Source organism: Tursiops truncatus, chromosome 9 (genome assembly GCF_011762595.2).
Source record: "Tursiops truncatus isolate mTurTru1 chromosome 9, mTurTru1.mat.Y, whole genome shotgun sequence".
Classification (NCBI taxonomy): domain Eukaryota; kingdom Metazoa; phylum Chordata; class Mammalia; order Artiodactyla; family Delphinidae; genus Tursiops; species Tursiops truncatus.
In genome coordinates this window covers 102,258,966-102,285,292 of record NC_047042.1, presented here as the reverse complement: position 1 = coordinate 102,285,292, position 26,327 = coordinate 102,258,966, and the positions used below count along the sequence as shown (strand labels likewise).

General features: G+C 52.5%; 1 protein-coding gene across 1 annotated transcript in view; it reads right to left on the bottom strand.

The window, feature by feature from the left end:
* DPP6 (dipeptidyl peptidase like 6) overlaps nt 1–26,327 on the bottom strand; it is a 772,816-nt gene that overhangs the window by 23,283 nt on the left and 723,206 nt on the right. The window contains exons 17-18 of the mRNA XM_033863543.2: nt 16,372–16,419; nt 2,132–2,230 (exon numbers count right to left, since the gene is read on the bottom strand). Of these exons, the coding sequence (XP_033719434.1) occupies nt 2,132–2,230; nt 16,372–16,419 (147 nt within the window). The remainder of the gene's footprint in view (nt 1–2,131; nt 2,231–16,371; nt 16,420–26,327) is intronic.

Sequence of the window (26,327 nt, the reverse complement as noted above, 5' to 3'; positions counted from 1 at the left end):
AGCCGCGCCTCCTGCAGGGTTCCTGAGCCCGCTTTCAGCCTGGACTTGCATCCTTCCTGCCCCTCATTTCTGTTCTGTGGTTCCCCAAGCCCTGATGACGGGCATCTGTGGACGGCCCAGTTCCTCTGTCTCCCTCTTTCTGACTGACAGCTCCTCTCCCGCTCAGGACTGGACGCGCTTGAACCCAGCCACCTGGGGCCGTGCTCCCTGGACATGCAGAACTGCCCTCGGTTCCAGAGCCGAGTGCATCCTGTGGGACCTGCGTGCGTCTCAGGGACGTTGAGAGAAACCCAGACCCGGAGAGGCGGTCGGGATGGCCCTGGCCTGTGGGCAGTGATGTCCCCGCCGGGCATGACTGCAGGCTCCGCTCATGCTTCTCCTAAGTCTATCTCTTTTCCCGCCTCAGGCCCTTCCATCTTGTTTCCTCCATCAGCCCCTCATCAGAGCGAGTGCACACGGGCCATTGTAAGAGAAAGGCCTCTGCACCCGTGGGCCCGGGGGAGACGGGTTGAAACACATCCTATTTTCCGACTTTTCTGACTGTCGCAGGTGAATCTCTCTCCCTACCTGTATCTCTAGTGATGTTTAGAAAGGTTCCCATATAGTGTGATTCCGTGTGGCCCAACGATAGGACAAGGATGAAGGTGCTGGAGGGTGAGGGCCCCCGTGTCGGCTGCCACCTGGGACAACCCCGCGGCTGGAATTCCACCAGCCTCCCGACCCACCCACGACCGACCATGCTGATGTGTCTCCCTCCTTCTCCCCTCTTCTCCACCAACCGAAAGCGACTCCAGGGACCCCTTCAAGCCCCACTTTGCTGGGAACCTTCACGGGACCCCAGTCCCTTCTCACGCTCTCCCCTGAGCTCCTGGGCCATTCCTTTCTGCTCTGAAGGACGCAGCTTTACGGGATGCACTGTCTGGGTGGATTTGATTTCGTTCCACAAGCTGAGCCTTGGTTCCTGCCCTTAGGGGCTCACGGTCTGTCAGGTGGCTGGGTCCAATCTAACAAGGGGTGCGGAGTGATACTCCAGGGCCCACCAGCCCTAGCGACAAGCCGCTGTCCCACTGAAGGGGCAGGGCAGACAAGGAGCTTCCAGACATGGGCTGGGGCGGCAGACACAGGCTCGGGCTACCACCTGCTCCCCCGGCCCAGGCCTGCAGTTCAGGCATCACTAGTCAATCTCCGCACTCTTTTCCATTGATCCTTGGCGACCTTCTAAGTTAGCTCAGGAGACGAAGTCTATTCACCAACCTCAGAGATGAGGGGCAGGTGGTACCTGAATGGATGACTCAAAGATGACTTCAAGGTTTGAAATCTAAGTTATCTGAAACCAGTCAGCACAACCGAAGGGTGTCACCCTCGAAAGGAGGAGCACAGGGCCGGGGGAAGGACGGTGAGATGAGTTCGGAGCATTGTGCACTTGCGGTCCCCAAGGGCAGACGCCCGCTGGGTGGCAAAGCTCCGGGCTGGGCTGATGGGGGACTGTCTGCAGAGGCGAGGAGCCTATGAGAACCCTGCTTCCCTCCAGGAGATGCAAGTCCCATTCCAGCCAGTGCTCTGGGGTCCTCGGGGCCTAGGGGTGCCTGCTGCAGGGCACGTGCTCGTAAAAGCTTATCGAATGGCTGAACGGACAGTTCAAGCGGGAGAAGGACGCAAGCCAAGGCAGAGCGCTGGATGGCCGCGGGCCACACCGACCACCAACCCCTCACGCTGTTTCTCCAGCTTCCAGGACGCCTCTCAGCCCACGAGCAACGTTTAGACGTCAGATGATGAAGCACCGAGAACGTCAACGGCACAGAAGGGGAGCTTCCAGGGGACACGCTTTCCTGGATGGTATCATGACCGGTTCCGCCCCAACAAGGAGCGGGTTTCCGTCTGGGGTCTTGTCGAAACCGTCAGCCTCTCGAGGACAGAAACCACGTGCGCCTGTCTTTGTGTCACAGAGCGAGCATGTGGCTGTGAGCGCAGTCAGCTCAGCGCGAGCTTCCCCTGGCCCCCGGTCCCCCTCGCTGCTGAGGATGCAGTTCTAGCCCGTGCTCCCCCGCAACCCCCCACCCGGCAGTCATGGTCAGGCTGTTTCAGAGCAGATGCTGGTTTTCCCGTTTAAAGGAGCAAACGTAGCACTTACTGTAATCGTCAATCTCGATTTTCCTGTATTCTACTTTAGGCATCTGCCGATCGTTTACGGCTTTCTGTACGTGTTCATTTGTTTCTAGGTCGAAAATTTCTGAAAGAGAGAAAAATATGACACACTCAGATTCAGTAACCTCTTCTTGACGCCGTGAGTCTTCACGCGCCTCCTGTCGCTAGCTCCTGCGTCAGAGGAGGGCCACTGTTCCACGGCTGGAACCAGAGCTGCACACATTAGATCATGCGCTCAGGTCCCAGCACGAGGGGAGAGTCGAGCTCAGGGCAGGGGCTCCAGGCTGACGGCAGGTTCTTCCACTGTGTCCAGCGCCCCTGCCCCCCCGCGATCCTCACTCCCCACGGCGTTTCTCCCTCTCCCACACACACATGTTGCTTTAGGTGTGCTTGGTCTCAAGACTGCTGGTTTTGGGAGACCGACATCGTGCCTGTCAGGACAAGCGGTTTTACAAATGTAGTGGCCTCAATACCACTACAGAAAGGAGAGTAGAAGCTGGAGCGTGACCGTTATTACGTTTTCCAGTAAAAGTGGTTGGGCTCGGGTTTCTTGCCTTAGTCATAGGGGGTCTGGCTTTGGGGACCTTGGTCTGGACAGGCACTCGAGCAGTTAGTGAAGCCACGTGAGCCGCAGTGCAGGGGGACTGGCCCATCTCTCTTGGAGTCTGACCCGCACCGTAGACACACCAGCTCTGTGACCCTTAGGTTGTAACAGCTCAAAAGGCCTTGGCTGTGACCCTCTACCCCCATCAGCCCTCTTCACTGATCCCCTGTGGACGTGGCCCTCCTGTTACGTGTCAGACTTCCTCCATCTGACACGTAACAGAACCCACCCCACTTCTTTTCTCCCCTCTCACCTCAGTCCTACCTGGGGACAACTTGTGGTTCATTTGAGGAAGTTTTATCTTTAAGGGGCTCGACAAGTCACTTTGAAACATTTGTGAACATTTTAAAGAACAAGCTAATCTCACAAGCATCCTCCGTGATAAGTGCCTTTGAGGACAGCGGGCCCTGCACGGACGCGGGCGTCCACTCCACACAGGCGGGGCAGGTGGGTCATTGCTCAGGACCAGGACCTCCAGCAATGAGTGTCTTTTCTGTGGAGCCATGAGGATGGCCTCTGAGCATGATAAGCAAACTTCTGCGGGGCAGAGGCAGCTCAAAGTTCCCAGGGCCGGTGACAAGCACAGAAACAAAACAGAAGAACTTCTATGGGGGCAGAGGCAGCTCAAAGTTCCCAGGGCTGGTGACAAGCAAAGAAACAAAACAGAAGAACTTCTACGGGGGCAGAGGCAGCTCAAAGTTCCCAGGGCCGGTGACAAGCAAAGAAACAAAACAGAAGAACTTTTGTGGGGGCAGAGGCAGCTCAAAGTTCCCAGGGCTGGTGACAAGCAAATAAACAAAACAGAAGATGTTTTTCAAGTTTGTTAAGCACGTATTTGGATACTCAGCTTTGGTGAAAAGGTGAGGGGAGAAATGGTGAAACTAACACTCAAACAGGTAAGGTTACAAAAAAATCTGAAGTGGGACCCCCGCCAAATAGCACGCAAGAAATGCTGTCCTTGTGGAAAGCCAGAAGGAACCCTGGACCTTGTGGTCACACATGCAAGTTTGGGAGGGGATGCCAGACGCTGGCATGGTGTGCCTGCCCTACTGCCTGCCCAAACTCCTAACAGAGCAGAGAGGGCACTCATTCCCTGAGTCCAAATGCCCTCGGCCCTTTAACACAGCAGCCCAGGCATACACAGTCTGTTGAGAGGAGTTGGTTTAGGAGATATCAACTGTCTATTCCCCATGTTCTATCCACACTTATAGGGCAGGAAGATTAGAAGGGAGCTCCACAAGATAATGAAAAAGAATAGCATTCTTCAAGTTCTTTGCTGCCTCAGGGCCTTTGCACTTGCTGTCCTATGTTGCTGGCTCTTCCCCCTCCATCAAGTCAAACATCACCTCCTCAAAGAGAAGCCCTGACCCTTCGCCTCAGGTACCCCTCTCCAGGTGCGCTTAACACCAACTCTAGGAGATATGGTCATCTGCCTGGTTGACCCTATCCCACCCAAGGCATCAGTGTTCAGTCCCATCCCAGGGACAAAACACACTAGTTTCCAGGAACATGAATGCATAGAGCTGTTTGTGGAAATCTGATTCATATTCTGGAAACGATGCATCTTCACAGTAGCCGAGTTTGGGTTTCGACCCAAGTCTTTCTTCCTTTTCCCACATGGAAAGGACTGAGAGGTCCTCCTCGGTGTTTCAGAAAGCCCGAAGGCTCTCAGAGGTTCCTGGCGCTCAGACCTCTTAGCGGTAAGAGCGAAGCGATTGAGGCCTGACTATTAACCACTGCTTCCCGCACAAAGCAAAAAAAACCCCCAAACCGAAGCACATTTTTATTCAATTGATTGAAGAGTTGACAGTGCTTGAAGGACTAATGGTACACCCAAGTTAGTATTTAGTTAATTCTGGGAATTGAGGAAGTGCATCGAGGCAACCCAAACCCAAGCTTAGCGTAGGAGCTGGAGCACAGACCTTACAGGGTCTTCTGGAAGCCTCAGCCCTCTGGACCGCAACCTGGACCTCTCTGCCTGCCTATGAGATAAGCCCCGGTGGAGACAGGTGAGGGACTCAGGGTGTGCGAATGTGGGTCAGACCAGAGAAACGGACACTCGTGAGGATGAGGGAGTCGTCAGGAGCCCAGGAAGAATGTCTTCAGGGTCAGGAGCAAGGCTGAGTCCTTTGCTATCAGAGAAGCAGCACTGAGCTTCTGCTTCTGGGGGATGGACAAGGCTCCAGCGGGGGCCGACCTGGATGATCAAACTTCACAACGAAGAGACCTGGCGCAGCCTCTCAAGGTCTGCTATAACCTTCTCTCCGCGTGTCTGCATCGGGATTGGATATTTCTGACACTAGATGAGCCTGAAGGAGAAGCTTCGGGCTCAGGCTTGACGTGCTGCTTTGCAGCCTACAAGCTCGGCTTGCGTGGAGTTAACGAGAACACAGACTTGCCAGCGAAGCACTGCGTTCCCTGTCCCTGGATCCGGGAGCCGCGGCTTCGTGCGGGAGCCCACGGCGTTCTAACCGCACACGGCGTCCTAACCGCACACGGCGTCCTAACCGCACACGGCGTTCTAACCGCACACGGTCGTCCTAACCGCACACGGCGTCCTAACCGCACACGGCGTCCTAACCGCACACGGCGTTCTAACCGCACACGGCGTTCTAACCGCACACGGTCGTCCTAACCGCACATGATTGTCCTAACCGCACACGGGCGTTCTAACCGCACACGGTCGTCCTAACCGCACACGGCGTTCTACCCGCACACGGCGTCCTAACCGCACACGGCTGTCCTAACCGCACATGGTTGTCCTAACCGCACATGGCGTTCTAACCGCACACGGTCGTCCTAACCGCACACGGCGTTCTAACCACACACGGCGTTCTAACCGCACACGGTTGTCCTAACCACACACGGTTGACCTAACCGCACACGGCGTCCTAACCGCACACGGTCGTCCTGACCGCACACGGTCATCCTAAGCACACACGGCCTCCGCAGGACTAGCTAGTCCCTCTGTACTGAAATGCCACCCTTCACAGAAAGGCGCCAAAGCAACAGACTATTAAATTTAGTTAAATATTAGATTTCTCATTTAATGATTGCCCACACAACTGGTTTTATCAGCAGAGAGCTGGCTGTCCCACAGGGGAGCTGAGTTAAGCCATTTTATTTGTTCCCATAATTGCATTCAGAGACGGCAGAAGCACGGCAGAGGAAATAAGAAAAGACCGGCCTCTTCCCGAAGGGTTCTTCTTTTGACACCAGGGCCGTGGGGACCTGCAGTCTGAAGCATGCAAACGGCCACCCCTCAATCAGATGTGAGCCCCTCTCATGTTTGGTGGAATCAGCTCTTATCAGATCTGGGCACGTGGAGCCTGCAAGAACCAGGGCAGCTGATGACGGCTGCTCCCCGGCTGTGCCCCAGCGGGCAGACGCCGAGCGGTGGTGACCGCGGCCGTTCTGAGACTCTGCTGGCTCTGGGCCTTGGAGGAATTGCCACTTGGCCGGATTTGGGGACACGAATGACCAGAATCAACTGGAAGCCAATGAGCAGCCGAGCCAGAGGAGAGAAGAGCCGCCCGCCCCCCTCTCGTGTTTCTGAGGGGAGCGGGAGAGCGGGGACTGCATGCAGATTGCAGACTACTCGAGTCTGGCCGCCCGCCGGGTTTTTCCGGGCCCTTCCCGGCGTGTTTCGGACAGCTTCCTTTTGTGCACCTGTCCTGGCAGCATCAGGGCCCCGTCCTCCCTGCTCGGTGGCTGCAGCATCGCAGACGCGGCCTGCCCACCCCGGGGCTGCACGGCTCAGACTGGACCCCGGCCTGAGGCTGGCACGGATGCCCTCCAGACCCCCATCTCACCTGGAGACTGTGTTCTCCAGTTCCCAACGTCCAGTTGTTAAGCCACACAGTTTGGGTGGTAATTGTTCTCTTTGCCGTGTCTCTCTTTCTCTCCAGCCAGATTCTAAGCAACCTGGAAGCAGGGTGATGTAAGTGCATTCGTGGTGTGGGCACCGTGCCGGCAGGCGGGTGGGCTTGGTGAGAGGGGCCGTGCGTGGCTCCCATCCCATCAACTACATCCCAACTCAGGAAAGGGCACAGAGCCGTGGACCTGCCGGCCCTCCAGCGTCCCAGGGACGCCGAGGCAGGTGCCCTGAGGGGCAGAAGGCGCCATGTGCTTTGCTCGCTCCGCACTCTGTCAGCCAAACACCAGCTCGCCCCCAAACCTGCCGTGTTTTGGCCTAGAGCGAGCCGTCTGTAAACCCGATCGTCACCTGTCCCTCCAGAAGGGCTGCCAGTGTGTGTGTGGCGGGGGGTAGCTGCGGACCCGGAGGACTTTCCAGACACAGCGGAGGCCTTGACCGAGATGGGCACACACTGGCTGGCACCTCCTGGTATCCCCCCATCCTACCTGCTCGCCACGTGCCTGACAGCACAGGTGACATCCCCTGGGTGGGCCCTCGGAGGAAGATGGCAGGGGGGTCTCCCAGGCAGAGAGAACCGAGTGAGAAAGGGGACAGACACCAAACAGCCTGTGTCTGGGACAATCTCAAAGAACGCCTATGATGCCAGCCGGCCGTGCGAGTTGGTTTTGCTTCTGTGTAAAAACCCGACCGAAGGGAGTGGGAAGGAGAGGCCCTGTCTAGGAGTTCTGGTGAAGGAGGCACACCAGGCGCCCCGGTAACTTGGGGTCTGTGAGCAGCTGCCACGACACTGCGGGCGCTGCCGGGACACAGACCACGCTGAAACCGCCTGCGGCACTCTGTCCCGCGGGCTGTGCCGGGCAGGGAGGCGTGTGGTGCTCGCAGGCCTCTGCACCTGAATTGTGTCTGCACGCCGAGCTCACACCCCCCTCACACTCACACTGAAGCCAGCAACTATTAATGCAGCGACTGTGCCGGTTTTCCTACGCCAGCACCTGAGGAGTGTGCTCTGGTCCCGACCATAATTACGTTCTTAAGGAAACAGCTTCTAAATAATTCAGAGTCACATCTGTGACACCGCAGGCTCTGTCTGCAGATAAGATTTTCTAAAGGGAAAGAAGTCCAACATTCCCCGGGTGGCTCTGGGGTCGGGAGCAGAGGAGGAGGAAAGACAAAGACTTCCGAAACAGTAATTTCGAATTTCAGAGCAGGGCTGGGATCCAGGGAACGATCGCTGCCGTCCGACCCTGACCGGACCTTCGGGGCCCGTCTGCCGCCTGCCGAGCTGTGTTCCCCCGGCTTCTGTTTGCCTGTCACTGTCCCACCACGTGGGCCATACACAGCTGGACGTCCAGGCTTTCCACAGTTTGCCCAAAGGCCACCTCCCCAAGAGCCCGATCACCTGGGCCACTGGGCTGCGGGCAGGTGGCCTCACGTCCTGCCTCCGATCCGCACGCCGGTGGGACCTGCCCTCCCGACTTGAGGTAGCTCTGTACTCTGCTTGCCGGGCCCAAACACCATCAGGGACTCAGCGCTGCGTCAGATTCAACCGGGGTTGCCTCTGGAGCAGTGATCAGGGATGCTGCGGTTGTGAGCACATCTCTCAGGTGACAGCAAAGCAAAGGCCTTGGGCTCCTGGGGCCCGGGTGTGGGACGTTGTGCGTAGGGTCACATGAACCAGGGTCTGGCCTGGTCGTGGCCACGTGATCTCAGGTAACGTGCTGTGAGGCTCGCGCTCAGTGCTGCCCGGGAAGCCGGTTATGTTAAATAAAAGGGGTGGATGCGGTGCTGACGGGGATTAAGCATTCGGGGTGCAGTTCAAGGGCTCGGTCCTGCCGACCCCAGAATCCTCCCCGAGGCTGCACACCGGGGCTGAGCGGGGTTCATCCCAGAGCAAAGGATCCTTGGCCCGGCTCAGGGCAGGCGCAGGATGGAGCCACTAGGCCTGAGTAGCCCCCGGCCGCGCTGGCCGCAGGCTGAGCTGCTCGGCGCTCCGAGGGGAGGGACGGGCTGTGCCCCAGTGCTTTCCAGCTGGGGCCACTTCAGGCGCGCTCCTTGCCCTCGGTTCTCCTCATGAATAACGGGGGTAGTGAGAGCTCCTGCCTCACGGGCTGGGGTGGGGTGGGACGAGTGGAAACACACAAAGTGTCCGCAGCAGTGCTGGCCCCAAGCCAGCTCTGTAACCTGCCTGAGGTCGCGGTCGCTGTCACCACCACTCCTGAGGCCTCCAGCCTTTCTCCAGGTCCTGTTTCCAGGAGATGCTCACGACGCAGCCTCGGGAGCACAGGCACACGGCGTGGCCTCTCGGAGCCCGAGACTCACAGGACAGCTCTTGCAGGCAGGGCCAGCCGGGGGGATGGAGAGCCCACCGCTTGCCTCTGTGATGCTCCTGGAGCGTTTCCACGGCCTTTTCAGCCCCGAAGAGCACAGCCCATGTGAAACGCACCTGAGGCCCGAGGGCTGCTCAGTGAGCCGTGTGGTCCTGCACGTGACGCACGTGGATCCGAGCCCAGCAGAGGAGCCCCAAGGCTCGGACGGGCCCAGGGTCTGGGGGCACCGGCTCCGCCCCTCACCCGAAAGGTGCCCACCCAGTTCGACAGACAAACCAAAACCTGAGGGCACTGTGTTCTGTGCTGGCGCAGCTGGAGATGAGATGGGAGGAGGCTCCGGAGCCGACGCCAGACACACCAGAAGGTAAACACACAGAAGAATCCCCGGCTGACTCCCCGCCGCCAAGGCCCGTGGGCTGGACTCTGGGTTTGACACGCTATCGGGACCTGCAGCCTTTAATTCTTATTTTCCAGGCGGCCCCAGGCCTCTCCTGTGGTGTCAGCTTCCGGCACAGCACAGGGAACGGCGCAGGGCGGGGGCCGAGGCACGGGGTCCTGCCCTAGTCACCATGTGCGAGTCACATGGCCTTCCTGTCCCACCCCTGCGACTGGCACCTGGTGGGCATATGCCACTCATGGGCGGGCAGAGGGAACGGAAGAAACTAAACATTTGAAAAGTCTTTTTAAAAACCTGAGCCCACTTGTAGGTTAACTTTGCGACGTTTTGCTGTTCTCCTTTCCTCCCTCCCTTCCTTCCTCTTTCTCTCTTTTTAAAAATTTCTTCTCACTTTCTCCTCTTATTGAGAGTATTTACTCTTGAACAGTAAGAATTCCAGAAGAAACAGTCGTAGCTGTCAGTATTCTTGCAGCTTGAACCTGGGCTGTCTTTTCTGGGGAGCAGAGCCTATGCTGCCTGTGAGGTCTTCCTCACGGGGTCAGGAGAGGGAGGGAGCAAGGGGACGTGGGTAAACGCGCTCTGTCACGCACCATCCGACGGGAACCGTGGGGATGGAGCCCTTGGACGTGGGGTGACAGGTGAGATCCAGGCCTTGGGTCTGGCATCTACTACACACACAGGGGTGGTGATTACGGGTTATTCCCAGACAGGGGCAGCCAGGAGGGATGCTCAGCTGAGCTCCGACAACCAGGCAGGACCAACGTGCACAGTCTTTGCAGAACACAGTCAACAGGGAGTAAGTACAGGACGCACCCCGAGAGCCGTGAGGAGTGGAGCGGACACTGCATCTCTTGCGGTCTCTGAGCTCCAGTCTTTAAAAGAAAGAGGCTGGACTCGCCGTCAACACTGTCTTCACTCTGAAGTCTCTGACTCCCAGCACAGAACAGGTTTCCCTTCTATTCTGCCACGAGCAACGGGGTGTGCAGCATCTCACAGCTCCCGGTATCGTCAACAAGTAAACCATCCCTTGTCATGTGTCTGCCCACCATTCCGACAGAAGACCACTTGTTACCTGACAATTAATTGTTTTGGGTCATTTGAATGATAAGCAAAAGTTCAATTCTTTTGCTGAGTAAAAATATAAAACCTCTCTTTTGCCCCACCTGTTTAGGATTGAAATGCATTTCTTAGGAAATAAGACGTTAGTTTAAACCGAGTTCTTAAATTGGGGTCCGCAGACATAGTATCAGAAGTCTTACTTTCTCCCCTTTATATAGGGTCTGCTTATTATTCAAGTCTGGGAAACACTCAATTACCAGACACTTTTTAGGGCATCAAAGCTGTCTGAATGCACCTGCCAGGTGTGCCTGGGGGGGAGTCAGGAGCCTACCTGGCAGGGTCGGGGCAGCAGGCGGTGGGCTGCAGCTGAAGACAGATATGGGATGAAGGAGCCGTGGAGCACAAGTCTGGGGACACAGCCCCTGAAGAGGACAGGTCAGAGGCGAACGCAGACAGAGGGCCAGACTTGGGTGTAACTGGGGAGGGGGCCGGGGAGACCCTGCTGGGGAGGGAGGCAGCGGTGTGGTCTCCCGTGAGCGGCCGACCCTTCGTCCCTCCGTTTCTGCGTTTGGGGCTGGTGCCATGAAGGGCAATAGGAAACCTATTCTCCGGCATCACCTGACAACTTTCCACTGAGATGTCTCCGGAAACCAGTTCTGCTTCCCACAGCAGTGTGGGGAAAATGAAGACAACTTACAAAATCACAGAAATAACCTAAATCTCAAATCCCTACCAAATTTGAAAGCCCCTGTGACCCATTTTCTCTGAAGTCTTAGATCAAAGCTGGGCTCTTCTTTCAGGTCTTCCGGGACCTTGTCTCTGGGTTTGAGGAACACCCAGAACTCAAACCACTGCTCGAACCAGGCACTAATGAACATGTAAGTCTTTATGGTTTCTCCTAGATGTTTGTGTTTATTATTACATTTTCTGTCCTTCATCTTTATGTCTTTTATGTCCTAAGTGATGCTAAGCTCTCCCAGTGTAGGGTCAGGTCTTACACCTCTACAACCAGCCCCGCTCCCTGCCGTTTGGTCCCCCTGTCCTTATGGTTCCATGCTGGGCCCTGGTGCTCACAGCCACAGTCAGAGAACCTTCCTTGGTGGGGTCACCCCCCTTCTATGAGCCTCCCCGGCATTGACCACACCTGTCTGGAAAGGGCCTTCATGGTCAGACCAAAGTAATCCACCCAAGAATGGCCCATACTTACCCACTAGGTCACTCCTTTCAGGGACAGGCCTCCTAGATTCCCTCTCCTTTTTACGTCCTGTGATACTGACTGCGAACTCATCAGTTTCTCCCCCTTCCCAGACACACAGCTTCTCTTTTTCTAGGTGGGCCCACGTGCAGGAGTTCTGCCTGGAAAGGACGCACACCACCGCTAGGCCTCAACACAAAAATCACAGAACCTTCCCATTTTTTCTCTTCCTGTCTCCAGGGCCAGAAGCAGAGCCTTGAAGATGCTGGGGCCACACCCCAGAAGGAGCCTGAAGCCCTGGGTTCCTACCAGGAGAGCAACCTGTATTTTGTGTGCGCGTAACAGAAACCCTCGTTCTGCTGAGTGTTGGGTGGAATTGCATCCCCACAGAAGATGCTGAAGTCCTCCCCCTCAGGACTGGTGAGGGTGACCTCATTTGGAAACAGGGTCTTTGCAGAGAAATCAAGCAAAATTGAAGTCAATAGGGCGGGCCCTGATCCAATACGACTGGTGTCCTTTTTTATTTTTTTTAAGATGTTGGGGGTAGGAGTTAATTAATTAATTAATTAATTTTTGCTGTGTTGGGTCTTCGTTTCTGTGCGAGGGCTTTCTCTAGTTGTGGCAAGCGGGGGCCACTCTTCATCGCAGTGCGCGGACCTCTCACTATCGCGGCCTCTCGTTGCGGAGCACAGGCTCCAGACGCGCAGGCTCAGTAGTTGTGGCTCACGGGCCTAATTGCTCCACGGCATGTGGGATCCTCCCAGACCGGGGCTCGAACCTGTGTCCCCTGCATTAGCAGGCAGATTCTCAACCACTGCGCCATCAGGGAAGCCCACTGGTGTCCTTTTATAGAAAGGGCAGATTTGGACACAGACATGCACACAGGGAGAAGATGAAGAGCCTGGGGCGACGTTTCCATAAGCCACGGGATGTCAAAGACCGAGAGCAGCCAGCAGAAGCGGGGAGAGAGGCCTGGACAGCGTCTCCCTCAGGCTCAGAAGGTACCAACCCTGCCGACACCTTGATCGTGGACTTGCAGCCTCCAGAAAGGCGACGCAATAGATTTCTGTTGTTCAAGCCCCCAGCGTGTGCTACCGTGTGATGGTGGCCCTAGGAACTCATACACGAAGCTGCTGAGATTTCGGTGGTGGTTGTTGCAGCAGCTCTGATCATTCAGTAGCAAAATCCTGACTTTATCTGAGGTGCGGGGAGCCCAGATAAAAGACATTTCCCAGCATCCTTGGCAGCCTGGTGGACACGCGGCCAAGCTGTGACCTCTAGATGGAAGCAGAGTGTCGGCAGCCCCTGTGGGGAGACAGCCTGAGGCGCTCAGTTACAGGAACCACCCTGTGCTTCACCCGCCCTCCTGTCTTCCAGCCCGGGATGCAGACACGATGCCACTGTGCATCACAAAGCAACACGTCTTCCATCCAGTTTCAGCAACTGCTATCTTGAGTTTTCTGTTACACGTAGCCAAACGTGATCCCAAATGATCTAAGAGATTTTGTTTTCTTTTTGTGGTATGCGGGCCTCCCACCACCGCGGCGCCTCCCGCTGCGGAGCACAGACTCCGGACGCGCAGGCCCAGTGGCCACGGCTCACGGACCCAGCCGCTCCGCGGCATGTGGGATCCTCCCGGACCGGGGCACGAACCTGCGTCCCCCGCATCGGCAGGCGGACTCCCAACCACTACGCCACCAGGGAAGCCCGATCTAAGAAATTTTTATATTTTAAAAGAAGCCTTTGTGCAGGTGTGATGTCCACACCCACAGGAATGAATACACAACAGGAGTATTTCAGGCACCTGCTGGGCGGGGAGAAGTAGGTACTCCAGGGGGTCTTTCTGGAGCCCCTCAAACTGCCATCTCAGAACACACATCAGACACTGAACGAAACACCCCTATTCTCTTGGGTGGTGGGCACCACAGCAGCAGCCACATTGAGATCATGCCTTTTCCAACTTAATTTTGTGGCTTAAGTCAAAAGTCTGACCAATTCTGAGCTATACCGAGAACTATAAACGCAGAAACAGGGAAAGTCAGAGTGAAACATCTCCTGAGTTTGCATTAGGCTGCAGGAAAACCGAGCTCAAATGTAACCACATGCACAGGCTTATACAACAAAGGTGACAGAAAAGATTCCACACATCAGCACGGGACGTAAATGCTGTCCAGTGTCCCGTCAAGCAGCACGTGGCTGAGATGAAGCACGACGGTGTCACCTCCAGGTTCTCTGTTAAATTTCAGAGACGAATGGGACACCGACTGCAGAGCCAACCTCACCCCGTGTGCAAAGTGCTTTTTCTTTCTTATTCCCTGGGCCCTCTCTCTTTGCCTCCGGGAATCAGCCACAAGAGTGACAGCTCAACTGCAACAGTAAAATGCTTCGAAATACCTGCTGTGTCAGGAGCACCACAATAGAATATGGACGATGACCCACAGCCTCCAGCCTGTCCATGGTGGGTGGGATGACTGGTTAATGCAGCTAGTCAACCAAACATGAAAATAACTGGTCGTTTGGCTTCCCGAGTAGAATCAGTAAAATACCTCAGAACTCTCTTTCAGAGGCACTGCACCCCCATACATTATTTTATAAATAGAATAAATAAACTGTTGTGTTGACGCCATTCCGTACGTCTAAGATACAAATCTGCTTCATTTCCGCTCACACCCGAGCCTTAGGAAAGCGATGGTGACTACCCAGCACCATGGGAACGGCAAGGCGGTGGGGGGAGGGAGGAGGGGGCGTTGGGGACTTTTCACGGTCCTGACCCTCAGGACCCCTAATGGTGTCATCACATCCAGGCCTGAACATGACTAAAAGCAAAATCCATTCTGAAAAGGTAGTGTATTAACCCATTGACTTGGATAGAAAAATAATAGGACCCTCCAAAGAAGTAAAAGTATTTAACTGAATGGCTTTCTTAAGCAGAGTTACATCTACTTTTTAAATTATGGATTCGCAGGAAGCTTCAAAAATAGTGCATTGAGTTCTGTGCTCCCGAACCTTAGCTTCCCCAGTAGCGACCTCTCATATCACTGTGGGGCAGTCACTGTACTGTAGTCACTGTGGTGCAGTCACTGCACTGCAGTCACTGGACTGTAGTCACTGTTGTGCAGTCACTGGACTGTAGTCACTGTAATGCAGTCACTGTACTGTAGTCACTGTCGTGCAGTCACTGTATTTTAGTCACTGTCGTGCACTGTACTGCAGTCACTGGACTGTAGTCACTGTCATGCAGTCACTGTACTGCAGTCACTGTACTGCAGTCACTGTCGTGCAATCACTTGACTATGGCCAGACCCCCGAATCTCTCAGCCTCCTAGAATGGTCCTCCACTGTAGACCATGCTGGAGAAGTGGCTGGGGCCAGGCACATCTCTTCCCCCTGTAGACTCACCCCTTCTCTGAGGAGGAGAAGCAGCTCCCTCTCAGCCTGCCTCCCTCTGATGCCGTGCAAGTGTTTTGAGTGGGCTTTGTATCCATTCTGACATCCATTCTTTGGCTTTTTTTTCTTTCCATTTAAATGATTTAATTATGTACTTGTGATTATATTATTATCTTTAATTCTGAATTCCTGATAATTATTTGATAGTTTTTTGTGTGTGTGTGTGGTACGCGGGTCTCTCACTGCTGTGGCCTCTCCCGTTGCAGAGCACAGGCTCCGGACGCACAGGCTCAATGGCCATGGCTCACGGGCCCAGCCGCTCCGCGGCATGTGGGATCTTCCCGGACTGGGGTACGAACCCGTGTCCCCTGCATCGGCAGGCGGACTCTCAACCGCTGCGCCACCAGGGAAGCTCTATTTGATAGTTTTAAGAATATTATCATTTTGGATTTTTTTCTAAACACTGTCTCTAAATAAATCTATTTTATCGACGTTTGAACACTTTAACCATTTTTACCCAGTGATTAATATGCTGCTGGAGATCTCCTTTTCAGAACTTTCCCCCTAACCAGCTCTCCTTGGGGCCTGTAACCCTGCCATCGAGATAGGAGCCACAGTGGCTTCCTGAGGGAATTACAAAAACCGCTACGAGGTTTGATTCCGTGCATTAAGGTAGAATGCTGAGCAGGGTCCTGCAGGGAAGGTGGCACCTGGGTGGTGGCAACCGTGGGAAGGAGAGGTGGGACTGTAAAGGCCTAGGATTCCTCGTGGATTAGGGCAGAGGAAGGCCGAGAAAGGTCAAGTTCTCTACTTCTCAGCTTTCCCGACGGTCTGCCTGGGACTGCACACATCAGTTCCAATTTTTCGTATAAATATACATGTGCACGTCACCCCCAACATGTGTGGGGTCCTCGAGACTCTCTGGAAAGTTCCGTCCCTGCAGTGGCAAGGACGTGAGGTGCCCCGTGTGCCATGAAAATGCCCCCAGAGCCAACGGAGACAGGTGGCTCCTCGGCCCTGTGGGGAGATTCTCAGAAGGGGGAGGACTTGGGCAGGCCCGGCTCCAGATCCCAGGGCTGGACGCGCATATCCGTGCGGCTGGGGCTTTGCCCAGAGTGTCGCAGGCAAGGCCGGCACGCCCTGTGGTGGCCTCCAGGCCTCGGCACTGGTGGAGCTGCGGGACCTTCTGGCTGGGAGGCCCGCACCTACACTTCCATCCCATCGAATCAGTGTTGGCGACCGCGGGCTTCATTCTGAAGCGCTAGGACATGAACCATCTTGGCCTCCAAAAGAAACTCTGCGCAGATCATCTCATAAAGCTTTTCTGCTTCTTTCCTCCCGAGCCGCAGGAAGAGTCAAGGAAAGACCAAAAGCACTTACTTTTCTTATCTGTCGTGTTGTGCACGGTCACCGTGGGGACCCCAGGACCTGCAGTGGGCAGAGAAACAAAAAGGGGGTCGTGAGTTTCGTGGAGAACAAAAGAGAACCAAGCCTTTGTTACAAGGTGCTCACCGGGGGCTCTGGCGCGCCCAGCTCTGCGGAAGAGTCAGCAGCCATGGACGATGGCAGAGGCCGGGCCCTGGGTGTTACAGGCACGTCTTCCTAGCTTTGTGTCCGCGTCAATTACAATGAACCCAATGGAAAGTGTGTGTGTTTTAGATTATCGTAAGGACATAAAACACCTATACCCTTATAACCCCATCCTGACTGTCCAGACCCAATTCCACGTTGTCTTCATGGAGTTCTGGTCAATCACTGCAGACTCAGTCCTAAGTCACCTTTCCAAGCTGCCTTGCTGGCCCCTCCCAGAGGAAGCCATCACCTCCACTGCTCTCCTGTAACGCTTGGTAAAAACTCACTAGTGTAACGGCCTAATTTTGCAAATGTTCATCTGCGTTTCAGTTTTCCCTGATGACGTAGCTCGCAGCTTCCAGCTCCAAGGCTGTCCTGAAGCTGCAGCCCTGGGGTGAGAAGGGGGCCTGGCCAACTGTGGGTCAAGTCTTAGGTCGACTTCGTTATTCTCTTTAGCAAAAGGAGGGTCCAGAAAGAGAAAAAGGCTTTGTAAATTACTTTTCAGCTATTCTGAAGGTGTATTAAGAGGCAGGCGTGGGTTTTTCTAACTTCATCTCTGCCCCTTCTCTGCGCTCCTTCTGTGCGGCCGGGGCGGGCCTTCCCGTGGGATGTGACGGACACCAAGCTTGTTCCCACCGGGCCTACTGTTCTCTCTGCCTGAAGTCTCCGTCCCCAGACACCGGCGCAGCTTGTCTTTGTCTTCATTAAGTGTCTGCTCAGACGCCTCCTCCCACCACTTACTGGAAGAGACCCCTCCACGACCATCGGCCCAGCTTCCACCTGCCCCTGCTGCCTGTTCTTCACAGGGCGCCGCCCATACCTAACGGCAGGACCCTCTGGTATGCACTTTCAGTATTTGTTCATTGGCCCTTTCAACTGCCCTAGAATGCAAGCTCTAGAATTTATGTGAACAAATTCTGGAAGTCTGTTTTTACTGCCATTATTTCCAGCATCTAGAATACCCTTTGGAACATAGGTGGGGCTCGATTACATATTCGTGGAGCGAGTGCCGAATGAATGATCACAGAACACACAGGACGGAGCAGGGGAGGCTGCCCCTTCGGCCCTGGTGCACTTGGGAGGAAGGAGACAGACAGGAAGTGAAGGCTGGCGGAGGGCAGGTGTGCAGAGAAAGATGGACGTGTTCTGGGAGCTGTAGGCCCTGGGGCTGCTTTTCCTCTGCCTCAGGCTGGGGTCTCTGGGACGCTCTGAACTCCCAGGGGTGGCTGCACCTAAGCTGGGGATTCGTCCTATTTGGGCAGCTTCCCGGGAATCATCATCAGAACTTCCTGCCTGCTTCCAAGGGGCCACGTGACAAGCGGCTGAGTTGAGAGCCAGGGTCCTGGCCATGGATCTCACCACAGTGAGGCTCAGAGCCCACCCCACAGGGGCTGCTGAGGGGACATCCTAGTCCTGTGTCCCGAGAGAATGTGGCAGAAAAGCAGTGCAGTCCGAGGTACCGTGGAAAGGCAAGATGGGCTGGTCCGGCCCGGGAGCACCCCCGGCCCGGCTGAGCTGAGAGACAGACTGCGGTCACAGCAGCCGTGGACCTGAAGCCTGTCTGCTACCTGGGACTGGGCCCAGACACTATCCAGTGCACATCCGAAGTCCGGGGGGTCCGAGGCCTTGTCTCCCCGACCATGTGGCCCTCCCCCATTCACCCATGGATAGGATTGCCCAAACAGAATGCAGCTTGGCCAGTTATATTTGAATTTCAGATAGACAATATATATTCTTCGGTATAAATATGTCCCATGCAGTATTGGGACTTACTACTAAAAATCCATTTGTTGTTTACCTGAAATTTTGTGTTACTGGGTGTCCTGTGTTTTTATTTGCTAAACCTGGCACCCTTGACCCAGGGACGGGGAGGGCGAGCAGTGATGGGAGACTCTGTGCGTTTAACCTAAAGGGACAGCACTCACTGAAGGGGATCTAAGCACTGGCTGTGGGTTTAAATTATTGAGCCAAACTAAGTTTTCTGGCTCAAAGATCCATTTCCCCATGGGGCACTCATGTGGAAGAACAGATCAGTTACTGAGAAATAAAGAACGTGCATCTCTTTTCTCTGCACATTTCAGGGTGAGTAAATTTGCAAACAGAGCACATCCTCCATTCTTATTAATAATGTAAACAATTATTATTTATTTAGTGCCTACTATGTAAAAGGCACTCTGCTAGGTGTGTATATGAATAATTTCTAATCCTCACACCAGCTCTACAAAGCAGGTGCTTCTAACCATATTTTACAGAAAACACAAGTTTCAAGAGCTCTGTGTTTTTTGTCTCAGCCATACAATAAGAAAGTTGCTGAGCCTGGATTAGTCCCTTCTTATTTTTAAATCCATAAACTTGATATATGTTTCTAAAAAAATTCGAAAACTACAAAAAGGAATAAAGTGACAAGTAAAAGACCCTTCTCACCCCACTTTCCAGAAGTAACCTAAATGTTTCTAAAATGTCCTCAAATGTTTCTCTGCATATAAGTGGTCAAATTTACACATAAGCAATTATTTTAAACATACAAATAAAAAATATAAAAAACATTTCATGTAAATATGCAGCTTTATCAGATCTTAAGGTTATACCATATTGCCTTACTTTTGAAAAATAAAACATAATACACAGATTTTTGAGGTCACCTGTGTGCCCTGCCCTAATCTCAGTCTGCTCCCTTTCCAGAGGTAACTGTTATCTTGGAGTTAGTATTTATTATTTCTCTGCATATTTAAAAGATATTTTTGCCGCATGGTATGTGTTCACAATAACATATATGCCACACACAGTATAAAATAGCATACCTCAGCGTAACATCTTCTATATTGTCTTAATATCCACTCTGACAATAGCAAGAGAATGAAGCCAAATGCCCACAGGAAGAGTAAACACAGCCACTGTGGAGAACAACTGAGCAACGGCTGTGAAACCTGAAGATCCCTGACACCACCAGACAGTCCCATCCCTGGACCACATCTCAGAGCGAGCCCTGCACACGGACACAAGGAGGCAAGCACGCAGTAGACCGTTCTCAACAGCAGCTATGTCTGAGCCACAAGCGCCGAGCTAGCCACGGGCAGGGGAGGGGATGACTTAAATGCAGTCTGTCTGTTCACCCAGTGGAAGATCGCAGGGCATGTGAAACGAGTAGACAGACACCTATCAACACGGGCAAGTATGAAAAATACCACGTTGCATGAAAACAACAAGTTGCAGAATGGTAAATACTGTAATATACAATGATGTAGATAATTTTCACAATCTGTAAACCTTCGTTTTTAGCAGATGTATGGTATTCCATTCCGTGGATATACCGTATTTCTTTGGTCCACTCCCTACGGATGGATATTTAGGTGGCTTCCTTTTGTTTTTTCATTGCCATAAACACTGTTGCAGAAGTCCCTCTAACATGCATCTTCACACACAGGGAAGACTGTGTTGGTTAAGCTAGTTACTGGCATTGCAATTGCTGTGTTAAAAAGGTTTTATAGCTGGTTTTCACTAAATAAGCTTGTGGTTTCAAACACAAAACCCCCAAGTCTCAGTGCTTTAAAACAATGAAAGTTTATTCCTTGCTAATGTTACATCCTGGTAGATGGTCAGCTGTGGCCGTGCTGGTCCTCCTCCACGATCTGGGCTGAAAGGGTAGCCTTCATCTAGAACGTACTGCGCTCGTGGCCAAAGGAAATGAGAAGGGAGCTGCAGAAACACAGCAGCTCCTGAAACACCCTGGGCCATAGCTCATGTCCGCTCTGGTGCCTTTGCCAATGGAGCCGGAAAACCTCTCCGGGGTTGGGGGGCGCAGGTCACACACGAGGGGAGGGTGGTTCCAGAGGGCAGACAGGGGACAAGGGCATTAGCGCCCCAGGCAGAGACCCTGGACTCCAGTGAACACTGTTTCCTCGCCCTCTAATTGAGGGTGGGTGCGGGTCTATGGTATAACTTTAAAAAATGTGCTGTCTTTTTCACCGCTCTAATCCGCAAGTACTGTATCTTGGTATTGCTTTAAGTTACCTTTTTTGACTTTTGAGTGGAGCTGGACAACTTTGTGTGTGTGACATCAGCATTTCGTGTGTGTGTGACTGCAAACTCCCCTTTCCCGTGCACCGTCCACTTAAATCGCGTTGTTGCTCGTTCTTCTCTTATTTAGGAATGAGATCGTCACCGTGCTGCTGCAGACTTTTCTCCTGTGTTCTTTCTAATTTGTGCCTCAAAAAGTGTCGTAAGTACCCATGGTAGCAACTGTCATGCTGAATTGTACTTTCAAAAAACGTAATCGCTCCTGCGTGCACGCACGCACGCACATGCACACACACACACACACACAGAGGAATCCTTGGGCTGGGGATCTGAGTCATCCCAGAGCCTGTTCTGAATCTGGGAATCAGTGCCCTGAACAAAATGTTTGCTGAATGGATTAACAGCTCATGCAGGATGACTTCCCAAGCATATACTTGGCCACCATGTGTCAAGGCAGCAAAGTTAAATTCCGCTAAAGAAGGATCCCCTAAGACCATTCCCATGTCCTGTGTCTTACAGTTGAGGTCATTGTTTCCCTGCTGATACTGAGCACCCAGCCCGCTTTTCTCTAACCACCGAGGGTAGCTGTCTCCACTTATAGGATCTGAATTGTGTGTGGCTTTCTTTCTGAGAGCCACATCACAACTGTGCCACATTCCCTGTTATTTTAAGACAGAATATTCTTTAGAATAGCAAACAGAGACAATACAAATAAAAACTATATTTAAAGAGGCCACAAAGTTAAAAAGCAGCCCCCATGTATGATTTAAATCGACTGATTACAACCTAATCCCATCCAGTTATCCAGACCCTCCTCTGGGAGCTGGGCCCCCTGGGTTCACAGCCGTCGTGGTCCAGAAGCGGGGTTCTCCCCCTCAAGCTGCCATCATACGAGTTCCTCTGGCCCAGGTGGCCTCGACCCACTGTTCTGCGTGAATTTTAAGATCACCCATCATTGTGAGACTTCTATGATGTTTGGGCTCCTGAAAATTGGCAGATAATTTAGGAAAACACCAAAATCTAAACAAACTTTCTTATAAGAAATGAAGAAAAAGCAGGAGATTCCCAATTCAGAGTGAAATATTTGGGCTTTGTGATACTTTGACCAGACCTGGGTTAGTGTCACCCAGGATTTCTGTAAGAAGAGAAGAAACGTGCTGAACACAGGAACAGCACACACGCGATTTCAGGGAGCTTGCAACATTTAACGGGGAGCCCTCCAAACTCATGTTAAACAATTAAGCATACTTTTACTAATGAGACTTTGGAAGGGCTTCACCACCGAAGTTTTAAATTGGTTTTCTTTACTTTTCTTCCTCTTCCTCCAAACGATCTCACGTGCATCTAGCCAACAACTAACTGATTAAACGCGTCGTTTTGAACAGTAGGAAGCTTCTGTCCTTTTGTCACTGCTGCCTGGAAGTCACTCCCTCCCCATCATCTGGGCACACACTATCACGGCCCAAATCCGGGAAATCATGCTTTTTGTTTGCTGGATGGTCAGAACCTGACAGCACTCTGCTTAACAGCTATTCTTCTGACAACTCCTATTCATAGTTTCTTCTTACTTTGCATGTAATTCTATTCAACAAATATGCATTGAGATTCTACCACGTGCAGGGCACAGTGCCAGGTCCAGGGGACACAGGCAGAAGCAGACAAAGTATTTGCCATCAGGGAGCTCAGAGTCTAGTATAGGAAGACAGCCATGCACAAAAGCAGGCTTTGATGACTGTCACCAGAAGAAGGTGTACCGTTGTGACATCTGCACACTGACTCCGGGACTAAGGATGTGGTCTGGAGCCCTGCTCTGGTTCCAGCCCTGCCACCAGCTGCTTTGTGGTTCCGGCCAAGCGACTTTTCTTCTCTGGGTCCCAAATGTGGAATATAGGGTGACTAAGGTCTATTCTTAGTAAGAGGAACAGAGGTTGCAGCAAAAACGATGACACCACCACTCAGGGTTCCTATTATGTGCCAGACGCGATGCTGGATGCTGGAGAGTCGCTGTCTCACTTCACCAGCTCCCAGAGACAGGGGTAGCCTACTCACAGAGATTAGGATGCTGTGATCAGAGCCTCCCCCTGAGACGCAACATGGCCTCAAGCAGGAGAGATGCTCTACCCCTGTGCCCAGAAGGAGGCGCTGTTCTCAGCCGGAAGCGGAAGGCAAGGAGGCGCAGGATGAAAGTGAGGGTGGAGAAGCAGGACAGCGTTTCTCTTTCTTCTCAGCAACCCTTCCAGTGTCTGCATGTTTTTGACTAGTCTTAGGATACAGGATATGCTTTCAAATAAGAGCATATAACTCTATGGCACTGTAAACACCTCTGTCAATTAAGTCCTGTATTAAACACCTGATTCTCTATGTGCTCGCCTATGGACACACTCTTATGCACAGGCTCCTAGATTCGCGTGAGCAGGCACATATGGACACATACGTGTAGACATAAAAATATTTATTATGATTCTCTTTGCCCCCTTCTAACTTTTTTTTTTTTTTTTTTTTTTTCGGTACGCGGGCCTCTCACTGTTGTGGCCTCTCCCGTTGTGGAGCACAGGCTCCGGACACGCAGGCTCAGCGGCCACGGCTCACGGGCCCAGCCGCTCCGCGGCATGTGGGATCTTCCCGGACCGGGGCACGAACCCGTGTCCCCTGCATCGGCAGGCGGACCCTCAACCACTGTGCCACCAGGGAAGCCTCATAATATTTCTTAAGTCCTTGGTAGGTAAGTGTGTCTCAGCTGGTGTATACCCTTGTTCAAACTGAAATGCAGAACTGCATGAAAACAGTTCTATTTGCTCAGCCTTTGCTTACAAAGACATAACTGCAATAAAAGCAACATTTGGCCTTTTAAAAACTCTGGTTAGCGACAGAGACTATTCTGGCTCAAGTTAAAAATCTGACTTCTGAGTTTATATTGTTCCCGAGAGGGAAAATAACCACACTGAAGCAAGCAAATTTACAACCAACACACAAGGTACTTTTGGTCAGTGAAGACCTTGCTGCCAGATGGGGGAGAAATTCAAATAACCAAAAGAAAAGCTTTGAATGACACAACAGACTTGCAAACAGAAAATATTCAGTTTTGTGTCTCTGGTTTCCAGTCCCATTCAGTTCAGAACATTAACTTACACCTGCTTGAGTGGACGGAGAGATATGACACTTCCAGATGAGAATGAAGTGATGAAAAAGGACACAAACTGGAAAAGAAACAAGTCGTGAGAATAAAAGAAAGTTCACACGGAGAGTGCTTGCCCTCACTGCTCTCATCTGTATCCTCAGAGGATGTTTACGTGACAGATAATTTCCACCAGAAGCTACACTCATGGTATATAAACAACGGAGACTCGGGCGGTCTGGCTGTCACCACCCGAGTCTCTCTCGAGTGGTGATGGATGGTTTCAAAGACCAGCGGCCAGCAGCGAGGAACGCTCTGGCCAGGGCAGACGATGGGCCACGGCCCCGCTGGGCATGGCATCCGGACCTTTTTATCTGCCAGTCATGAGTTACGTGTGCCCAATGCACAGGGTTTTGTACGTGGAGGCGGTATTATCGTACCAATAAGCAGGGTGCTAGCTGAGCTACTGGGACTACTGCAGGTCATTAAAATATGTTCCAAAGACGAGATCTCCTCGTCAACACAGCAGATGGATTTTGTGGCTGTTTGACTTTGAAGCCTCGTATGGCGGACATCAACCTTGGGGTTTGGGGTTCCCCTGCCAAGCCCCGCAGCACTGAGTCTTTGCTCCAACCCCATTTCACGCGTCCACTTGAAAGCAGTCATATTTCCCATGCAGCAGGGTACGTAGCGTCACTCAGTGGGGTTCACAGAAATCAGGGGGTGGTTTTTACAGGCTCACAGTGGTGGTGAAAAATGTCACATTAACCTTTCCAGTCACACGTAACCTCTTCCTCTAGAAATTACATGTCACACTTTGGGCACACGACAGGCATGTTAATAAGAGAAATCAGCCCAATCATAAAAAGGGGGTCTCTGTATGCTCCCCAAAGTCAGCTAGTATCTTTGGGTAGTTGATCCATAGAAGTGTTAGGTTTTAGGAACTACCTGCCTTCAAGATATAGCAACACTTTTGTGCCCCGTATGCATCACCCTAGGTGAAGGGTTTAGATGTTCAGCGTAATTCACAGAATACAAAGTATGAAGGACGGAGCTTAGTTTTATTAATTTCGTGAGAGTTGGCAAACTACAAGAGAACTGATGAAACATACACTGGCTGTCGCATTCATCCCTGTGCGTGGCTGAGCTGGGATCTGGGCCAGGGAGGGATCAAGGCTCTTCTGAGTATACTTCCCACAGCTCCTGTATTGTCCTGTCTCTCAGAACTGTGATAACACTTATCATCTGCTGACATTGTGATCCAGTAGTTCTGTGACGAATTTCAACCCACGTAATTAAGTTCTGATTTGAGTTCTAATGATACACTATTAGTGATACACTATGTCCTATCTTTTCAACTATACATGGAGCTTAGGAACCTATTTTATATAACTCTGTATCCCACATAGGAAAATGTACAGTGTCTTATTCACAGTAAGTGGCCAATGGATATTTGCTGATTAAACGAAGGACAAAGCATTCATGGACAGGATGCACACCCTGGGAAACTGTGAGGTTGGTACAGTCAGTCTAGAGGCTGTGGCCTGTTCTCTTGAATAACCTCAAAGTTGCCAATTACTTGTTTTAGAAGTTAGCTCTGGTTTTTAAAAAGTGCAAAAGATCACTTAGAGCTAAATTTTGTAATGAAGGTATTTTAAGTTTGTTAAGTTTGGTGATTACAGCAACTGTCAACATTCCAGCCTATCATAAAGAAAAGAATGGTGGACTCCTTGGGAGCCTGGAACATGGAGATCATGTTACAAGGAGGACCCTAAATTCTCCCAAGCAATGTCCTCTCAGTGGAGTAAACGGCTCAGCTTCCTGAGAAGAATGGTACTTATCTGGGTGTACAAATTACGGCGTGCAAAGAAATGAGGCTCCTTTTTGTAATCACAGTGAGGATGCGCTACATTTTAGGTCTCCTTTGCTTTTGAACTTGATCAAATCTCGACACAGGCCAGTTGGAAACTAAGGAGGCCCGTTGGTCTGCCTGCTTGCGCCCCCTGCTGGCCACCACTCTGTGTCACTGCCCAGGCTGCCTGCCGTTGTCCCCTGGCCCCTCACGATCAGCCGGAGTGACTGGCCAAGCACCGGGTGTGCGCCCTGAGGGCAGAGCCTCAGTTCTCAGTGCAGAATCTCTGAGGTGGGGATGCCACCTGCCTGCGGGGTAATGGGGTGCCTAGGAGCTGACCCCCTAAGGCTCCTGAGGGGTGGGCACTACCTGAGATACAGAGAGTCCTGCTTTTCTTTTTGGACTCAAGGTTGTAGAACAAACAGATCACATCTCTTAAAGGGAAATAATTCCACACTCCACTCTCTCAAACCACCACATCCAGTTCCTCAGTAGGTCCCCTCAGTCGTGTCTGCTAAAGCGTCTCGTGCCCCCTCTCATTGCCATGGTAACGTTCTCAGCGCTGCCCAGGGATCCCCACCAGTTCTGACCTCGGCACTCTTCTGATTAACACCCTTGAGTCGCTTGCCATTGCCCACAGGATAAAGCTGAGACCCCCGGCATGGAATATAAGACCTTCTCAGACCTAATCTCCTATCACCCAACACACACCTTCCAAACTCGTTTTTCTGAAGAGAAGCTGTGCTTCTTCACACACTTGTGCCTGCTCGGCTCCCCTCT